Source organism: Ruditapes philippinarum, unplaced genomic scaffold (assembly GCF_026571515.1).
Source record: "Ruditapes philippinarum isolate M1 unplaced genomic scaffold, ASM2657151v2 ctg2094_1_1_1_1, whole genome shotgun sequence".
Taxonomy (NCBI): domain Eukaryota; kingdom Metazoa; phylum Mollusca; class Bivalvia; order Venerida; family Veneridae; genus Ruditapes; species Ruditapes philippinarum.
The window spans coordinates 11,862-21,491 of record NW_026866585.1 but is presented as its reverse complement, the minus strand read 5'-3'; the positions used below and the strand labels follow the sequence as shown (position 1 = coordinate 21,491).

At 32.8% G+C, this 9,630-nt stretch overlaps 1 protein-coding gene across 1 annotated transcript; it reads right to left on the bottom strand.

The window, feature by feature from the left end:
- Positions 1 to 2,050: 2,050 nt before the first annotated feature.
- Positions 2,051 to 7,784, bottom strand: LOC132732982 (uncharacterized). The gene is made up of 6 exons (XM_060719537.1): positions 7,567 to 7,784; positions 6,692 to 7,021; positions 6,146 to 6,276; positions 5,619 to 5,844; positions 4,949 to 5,245; positions 2,051 to 2,526 (listed from the first exon to the last, which is right to left on the bottom strand). The coding sequence occupies exons 1-6, from the start codon at positions 7,637 to 7,639 to the stop codon at positions 2,066 to 2,068; spliced, it is 1,518 nt and encodes a 505-aa protein (XP_060575520.1). The 5' UTR covers positions 7,640 to 7,784; the 3' UTR covers positions 2,051 to 2,065.
- Positions 7,785 to 9,630: the final 1,846 nt, after the last annotated feature.

Here is a 9,630-nt window from a genome sequence, read left to right as displayed (position 1 = left end):
TGCTTAGGAAGACGTGAATTAACCGTTATGAATGAAGTAATTATTAATTATTTCAAGCGCCATACTTTAAGAAAATAGTTATAGGTGTACTAACAAAAATATATTTATGGAAAATAGTTTTATTAAGAAAAAAAAAATTGATGGAATATGGTAGAACATGCAAGAACATATTTTTAACGTATGTTTGCGGTTCGGATCGGAATTTACGGGTATTCCGATCTGAACCACAACATATCACAGTTAGTATAATTCTTAGAACAAGATTAAGCACTTTGTATAATGTCATAAGTCGTCATGTTGTCTCTTGGAAATGGTGTCAACTCAGTGTACTGTTGTGATGGATTCTCGTACACACCCGGAGTAGATACTTGTATTTCATGTTCATCCGATGTATTGTCATAGGTTTCGATGTTCCTGATAAAAACATAAAATGACAAAGTGTATCCCATACACTCTTTTTAAAGTGAAAATAATATTTATATTTTTAACACGCTTTGTTAATCATTATATTTCAAAACTCGTGCATCTTTATTTGGTAAGAATTATGTCAAAACAACTTTAATTCTGATGTATATCAATATTTTGAAAGTGACACTGAAATGAACGAAACGGTATTTATTTGCCAATTTATCAAGGGCAATTATTGTCTATAGATTCATAAACTAATGCTTTTACACATGACCGTTTTGATGTATTTGATTAGGAACCATCTTTTTTGCAAAACCATCTTTTAGGAGTAAAGAAAACCCTTACCCTTTAGGTGATGATGTATGGGATATTTTGGTATCTACAATAAATTTCGGTAGATTTCGGTATTTCTATGCATAGTTTATTATAATTGTATTTTTCTCTAGCAAAATTGTAAATATTATCTTTTAGAAACTTTCAAGCTTTATTAAAATGTATTTACAATTTAAGGCCTCTATTCGCTTGCTAAAGTATTTGTTTACTGAAATTATAAAACATATGTATCACGGTATGCTTATCAAAAACGTTCTAGTCTATTGAACGAAAATAAACATATAGATACGTCAGATTTATTCTGACATAAAATGTATCCCTTTCAATAATTTTTATAACTTGCACTTGTAAGAAAATAGAACATTGTTAATTGCACCAGTATGTGTCTTGTTTGCTTATCAGATGAAGTATAAAAAATATCATCGTGGCTAACATATTAATATAGAAAATATAATGATTGTTTATAAATAAATAAATAAATAAATAACAAAACAGTTGTAAGATTTCAATAAATCTTACCTTTCCTCGTTATTTTACGTTTCAACCAACATGCAATACCAACTGCACAAACAATACCAACGACAATAACCACCGCAAGTATGATTGTGACCACCACAAAAGTGTTACATTCGGCATCGACTTCATGCGGTAAGCCATCATTAACTCCAATATCAACTTTGGTGTTATCTGATAAATGAGTACGAAAAGAAAAAGAAAAAAGAAAGAAGCATATGACTTATTGAATGGTTTCACTCACAATGTTACTTTAAAAGTTTAATTATTAAATTTAAGTTTCATTTCTGAAGTGAACATGTTTGTAAAACTGTTGTATTTACATGTACATTTAAATTTGAACATGTAGTTTCCTTAACTAGGAACAGTGTATATAATTGATACCTTTTTGACCGAGAAGGTAGTAGTGATTATATGTGCCGATGTTGTTTGTAACTGTCAATCGATATTTCCCGAAGTTTTCCCGTGTAAGATTAAATATTGTAAGATTTGTTTGTAATTTTGCTGATGATATCTGTAGATCTTCATTACTGAGTAAGGGTATCCATTCATTGAAGGTCTCTTTGTACCATTTAAATCCTTTAGATCCAGGTGTTGGATATGCTATAGAAGAAAACGTTAGTGTAGCCAAAGCGCCTATTGCACTTGTCACATTTGATTTGGTGAATCGTACAGGCCTTGGAGAACCTGGAGAGTAAATATAGAATAAGTTCTTTGATACTTATAAGTTCAGCAATTTCATTGGCCAAAAAGATACTTTATTAGGATATGTACAAGGAAAAAATGTTTTAAAAATCTCCAGAATGGTTTTCTACATTTGTTGTACTGTATGTTTATAAATGTTGAATAAAAACACAATATCGCAGACAGCCCTCAAGTGGCTTTCCTGCAATAATTGTATGTTATGGAACATTATTATACCGCAAAAATAAATGCCGGGAATTCTGCAAAGCATGTTTGCGTAAAGAAAAGAAATGAACTTAAATTTGACAAACAAAATAACAGTCCGTTTTGTTATAACCCCAAGTATATCTTGTCCCTCACAAGTATATACACCACCATGCATACAAGCCACACTCGTACGAAGAAAATTTAGATTGTTTGTGTTCGTGTCCTGAATTAAAAGTTTTCCTTCGAACTTCATTTTCACATTAGAAGCAGGGTTTCCACTAATGATACATATCAGTTGCAAATCGACATCATTTTCATCAACTGTAACATTAGTTTTTCCTATATGCCCGTCAACATACAATGACTTCACAGTGGCTCGTTCTGGATAAACGAACGATGTAAAACTAAATAACTTAATACATGTATATGATTTGATTAATGATGTTTGACAATTCTCTATATAATTAATGATTAAATTATAAGACGGTGTTAAAAAGTATGAACGGTAGATTACATTTGTAAATGCCGCCCTCAGAACATCAACACTTTCATTTTTGCAGTGTTAATCGCCCTATTTAATATCTATCTAATGTAATCTGTTTTTATGTTCACGCAGTAACTTTAATAGTGATAACACTGATTTTGTTTCATCACAGACAGACAGTACCTTGTAGATAGATACAAAAAGCTTTTATTCAGAAAATATTTGAAATATTGGTGCACGTTATATAAAGATTTTAATGTCATTTTTTAACATAAAGGTTTTTGAAATAAGTTTTCAGCAACATTCATATATCATTTTATGAATAATATTTTTCATAAGCTTTACCCTTGAACCTTCTCGAATGGACTTTAGAGATATCAAATCAAACAGTATAGAGACCAGTTGACTGTATAGATTTGCATGATGGGCTATCTCTACGAGGGTTGTTCGGGAAGTTCTGAGAATTGTTTTATAGCACACGTTGTAGTCGGGTTAGCGTAAATATAAATATATACGCATTTATTTCAATATATACTGTACAGTATCTGAAAATTTCATCATCATACACACAGAAACTAAAACATAATAAAAATAGTAAATAGCCATATAACAAACACCCGGAGCACGCCGACGTCATTTGCAACGTTATGCGACGTTAAAGTCCATCGATCGTCGCACCTTTTCAACGTAGTCACCTGCACTTTCGATGCATTTCCTGTGTCGGCTGATCCACTTATTGTATGTTTCCACGTACCAGCTATCGGTAAAGGACGAGACTATAGCTTGCGTATGCTTAACAAGATCGTCAGCTGAGTCAAAGCGTTTTCCACGCAGCTGTGATTTGAGCTCCGGGAACACACGGAAGTCCATCGGAGCGAGGTCCGTGCTGTAGGATCGTCTTCGATCGAGTTTCTTCCTTCTTTAAAACGAGCATGCCATTTATACACTGTAGCCGGAATGCATTTCTTGTATTTACCTGTAGCATTGATAATTTTCATTGTTTCTGTGGAAGACTTTTCCAGCGCAACACAAAATTTCACGAAGCTTCGCAATTCAACGTCACCTATCGACGTCATGTTGTTTACTCATTGGCTCTGGGCAACAACTTTAAAACAATGTTGATCCGTTGAGAATTTAAATAACGTTATGATATTTTCAGGAAATGACGTCATGACGTTCCGCTGCTGACCAGCGTTTTCGCGCATTTTTTACGTTATCAAAATTACGAAATATTATTAGTGTAGCGCGTTATACCTTTCTTTAGAGTCGGACTGCTCCGGTGCGGCGTTATAGTGTTGCTATGGTTACTGCTTTTTCCGGCTATTGTTGTCTGATTCTATTCAATTTTTAGGAATAGTTCCGTGATATGCTAATCTTAGTTTGTGCAAAATATTACGCCATAGAAACAAAAAATATAGGAGATATGACAAAATTCTCAGAACTTCCCGAACAACCCTCGTATATCGACATCAAAATTGAGAAAATAAGAATCCGTAAAGAAAGTCCAAAATAAACATGAAATGGTGAAATTTTGAATTTTGAAACATCCGCAGATGGGTTCATACAGCGGTTATCAGAGAACCTTCGATGCGACACTTTTGTGCAATTCCATGAAAAGCGGCGTATGTTCCCCAAGTTATAGAATGTGTGCCCTAAACGAGAAAACAAGGGGCGTAATTAAACAAAATGGACTTTTGAAAGGCTAATCACTTTCGGTTCAAATAGGGTAAACGTTATCAAATAGTCATTTACTGTTGTTTTATTTTTCTGATCCTTCGGACATTTAAGTGTTGAAAATTGAGTACCGCTCAAGCCGGTGCTCAAGGGCGTCAGTGATGTTGCACTTTTTCATTATTCTTTATGTACAGACTCAATCAAACCGAGAATGCACTTTTCATGTTTTATACAAATCAAATGAAATCATGTACTCTTTACATTAAAGGTCCTTTGTGCCTCATAAATGTTACCAATTTTATTTCCCAAAAGCTTTTTTTGTATCTTGTAACGGTTGTAAAATTGATCTTGATTTGCCTCATACATGGACTGTCTTTCCACTAGAGCTCTGTGGGCAATCGGTATTGTTATATTGAATAAGTATTTTGTGTGGAAGACAAAATACGTTATTGTTTACATTTAACTTGTTACCTCTATGACACATGACTACAAGCTCAGCACCGCTTTCGTCAAGTAAAACATCTAACATGCCCTAAATTCATTATTCAAACACAATTTAACACATGTTTGACATTTCTCAAGAATTAAAAAAAATTGATTTGCTGAAGTATAATGTGCATTTAAGGAAACATTGATAATATGTACCTTTTACATTTAGTAAAACTTTGTTTGAAGACAAAGCTTCATTTTCTGGCTGAATGTTGAAGGCCTTGCAATAAACATCCTTTCCATTATCTTCAATTTTGGGAATTAGTGCAAAGTTTGCGTTTGAAGAATTTAATACTCTTTCTTTTTCTTCTTGTCCACTATACCATATAACTGTTGGCGTAGGTCTACTTTCACTAGTTGTACATGTCATATTGCTCAATATACCAACTGTAACATTGATGGTACCTACTAACGAGGTATTTCCACTTTCCAAAGACACACTTGTCACTTTTACTGTAAAATGTTAGGTGTTTTAGTAAATTACCTTACAGAAAATATGTTTATTTGTTAACAACACATTTGCCATTTTATCTGTTATTTTAAGTGTTAGAATATTTGGAATTACCCGGGTATCTTATTAAATATAAAAACAAAATTAATATAATGACAAACAATATTTGTAATCATTAATGATTTTATAAAATAAGTTTTTCATTTTGAAAAAATAAGTTTTTCATTTTGATCGATAACTAGTTAACATTCTTTAAATCTAAAATATTTTGTTAATACTTAACTTAAGAACTGTAATAAATTATTAACATATAATATATGAAGAGTATTAAAAATCAAAGCTTCATAAGTTCAAAAGAACAAACAACACGATTACCAGCAAATCTAATATTCACGGACGGTTGTGTAAGTAGTTCAGTGGTTGAATCATTTCCAGACTCTATTCCACATTGAAACCTGACGGTTTTATCGGTGTTGTCGATACCAACCGTATATCTCTGTAGTAATAATGTTGATGTGTACATGTTTTCAGAGTCTGTACATTGTCCAGTAGTTTCCTTAATAGATTGTGATGTCGGCCATACATGACGTGACTCACCAAACTGATATAACAGAAAATGCAGTTATCGTTTTGATAAAGAAGACACACTTTTATTATACATCTCGAAAGCGTTTATTCAAAGGATATCAAAGGCAAGTTTTACTTAAGTTCAAATTCAAGATACATATCTTTCATTTTCATTGATAAACTGTAACCAAAGAAATGACATTTCGTTGCCTCGTGTTGTTTTAATTCTCTTCCCAAAATAGTATCGTATAAATACTGCTATACAAAAATGGTGAGTATACCACTTACAGACTATTTGTTCTTAATTGAGGTAGCAAAATAAATTAAAATATTACCTCGGACATATACCATATAAAGAAAGGCGCGGGGTAAGCACATCCAGTACTACATTTCAATATCACCGAATTATAAATGAGATCTTGATCCTGGGTTGGGGGATCATCAAACTGTAGCGTCTGTGAGATTGCTGAAAGAAACGAACAAAACAAAAAGCTTCGTAATAGATGAATCATGCATTTCAAGTAATATAGATGTAGTTCTACATCTAGCATGTCGACTTCATAGAGATATCTGACATACAGTGTAAAAATATTTAGATTGCTTACAGTGAAATAACATAATTGATAGTTTCTTATGCACAACACCAAATAAGTTCTTCTCTTTATGTTAAATAGTTATAGTTAGTTAAAGTTTTGTTTTTCAATTCTAAGAATATATTGTTTCAGGTTATATGAATTGATGAATTACATCATTTGCTAGGGTTGAATCTTTTAATATTGATTTTATCGTTTAACCAAATATTTTTGAATATGCTTTATATGCACAGTTTGTCTGTTTTAGTAAAAATGAATGTCGACATATACTTTTGAAAATATTCTTACTGTACACCGTAACTTTCAAGTACTTTCTTTGGTTATTGATTGCACAGGTCCACCACTTCTGGTCTTCTGTTCTATTCAGGTTAGTGACTGTAATAGTAAGACCACTACTGTTTGGGCTGAATGTATGTCTTTGTATATTTCCGTAACACCGAGTTGGAATACAATATGTATATGTTGAAATAGTTGTAAGGTCTGTAGGAGGAACGGAGTCTGTTTTATGTAGCTTTACTAATTCGGAATTGTTGAAATGTGAAATTTCACATACAATTTGTATATCACTTCCTTTGATTGTTGGCTTGTAGTCTTTCACGAAAACGTTTGTCACCATGCCTTTAAAATATGATTAAAGTCCAATAGATATCTGTACATGTTAATATGTTCTATATACATTAATAGAAAACGTTTCTTTATTCAATGTATCGTACAACAGTTTTTTCTGGCGCTATCATATGTTTTCATGCAATATTGTTAAGTACATATGATTTTAAACGTTAAATAAAGTAAAACTGTATAAGTGTTAAGCATATTTGTAGTAATCTAAGGATCACTTATTACAATATATGTAGCTTTGAATATTGAATACTGCTAAAACCGATGCTGATGGACATTAGAACTGTTGAACAGACATCTTTTATTTCATTGATCTTGCAAGTTCCCCTCTTACAAAATCAGTGTTTACTATATATAAATAAATAAATAAATAAATGATAAATAAAAAATATTTCATAAATGTAATATACATCGTTTGAACGGGCCGTTTAGACTTGTACACAACTGGTGTACTTCCACAGTTAGATCAGTGGCGAAAATAAAGTAAACACAATATAGTTTCAATTCCTTACCATAATATAAGCAACAATGTATTCAAATATTACCTGATTTCCCGCCGGTTAAAATTCCTGACAAAAGAAATAAAACTAATATTACACTTAAACTATTTCTTTTCATTTTTATTGATACTGTAAAAATACATTTATGCTAGAAATATAAACACCCATAACTTTACATCACAACAAGGAAGTTTTAATACAATTTACGGACTTTTAAACTTCGGATGAAATACAAATAGTATATTTATGGATGAGCTATTCAAAAGATGTGACTAAACAGTTTAAAGTGTATTGCCTTCTTACCATCATAAACCGATCGATAAAATAACTACTAGTCGTTTGGACTAGAGTTATGGAGTCGCGTAATTTACATGTTAAATATTTAATCCGCACACGCACACGCACACGCACCAACACACACACACACACACGCACACGCACACGCACACGCACACGCACACACACACACACACACACACACACACGCACACACACACACACACACAACACACGCACACACACACAAACACACACACACACACACACATACACACACACAAACACAGATATATGTCGCAACGCCGCTAAATGTCGCACTTACAACTAAATGTCGCATCATTACCGCTAAATTCGCAATCGCCGCAAAATGTTGCACAATCGTCTGCCGTTAAATGACGCAATGGTAACGTTAAATATCGCACGATTTTCCCAAACCGTTAATTGCCGCAAAACTACCGTTAAATGTCGCGAACGTTTTATTCATGTAAAACATTTAGCTGGTGGTGTTATGTTAATAGATTTTATCATTATGTGTGTAATCTGGGGACAAAATATCTATCATGTAGGAAATGATTAGCTATAGCATTTAAAATTTATTCTTGAAACGAAGTCATCTTAGTCGGTATTATAAATTGACGACCACAATTAATGCCAAAAAGTCCCTTGGTGATTTAACACATTTGTATACACTTTTGTCTCCGGCCTTTTCGAAGTTAAGAGGTTTATATACAAAGGCTCCGTCCGTTTGTCTTGTCCGTAACTCAGCCATTCATCAAGAGATTTTTGAATAACATATATACACCAAATTAGGATGACCTGTCATGCAAAACAACTAGAACTCCACGGTGGTCCCACTTGGAGATCAAAGGAGAACATTGTCTAATGGAGGGTACAATCCGGTTTATAACTTTTTAGTCCATAAAGGTATTTGAAATAACATTGTACAAATGCTCAATATTTAAGACACCGTGCTTGCGAGATACAGTCAACATTGTTTGATAGGAATACCAATCCATAACGTTTCATTCCATGAAAGGATTTTGAAATACTATATAACACACATGTTTATCGGAATAAGATCACACGTCATACACAACACCCATAATCCTACCTCTAAGGCCAAAATTACACTTAGAGGTCAACGCTTTAAGTGGTCTGTTATAATGCCTTTTTGTGCAAGATCCACAACTTTTTATCTCATCAAAGTATTTTGAAATGAATTTGCACAAGTATTCACCATATTAAGACAATGAGTCATGCGCGACACTGTGACCTCTACCAAGGTCAAGGTCACACTGAGAGGTCAAAGCTATGTTTTCCTTGTCAAGAGAAAATCTGCGAAAGAAGAACTATTAGAGATTCCAGTGAAACTTAAAATATAAAAAGATAACAGCGGAGGGAATGCACTGCTACTCCATCTTGAATATTTTTAATAGTTTCCCGGTATGTAATTATTTTTGAAATGAGTTCGTGTTTTCAACATCGTACTTTCGACCTCATACCATCGTGGTTTACTCCGAAAGATTAAAATGGACACATTATTATTATAGTCATTATATTTCGAACTATGTTTTTACACTTTATTGCAGCAAACGTGACCTACATTAGTCATATACATTTGATATTTACTGAACTTTATTGTTAGTTTAATATACATTAAGTAAATACGACTGTGAATTGTCTCATAAATTTATGAAACCGCGCCATTAAGAAATTTCCGCCGGCTTTTAATTGCAAACACTATTAATGGCAATGATAAGTCTTTCGCATAATTTAGGCATTGAACAGGTAGGAGATATATGTGATTATATTCATTTTACATGTCATAAC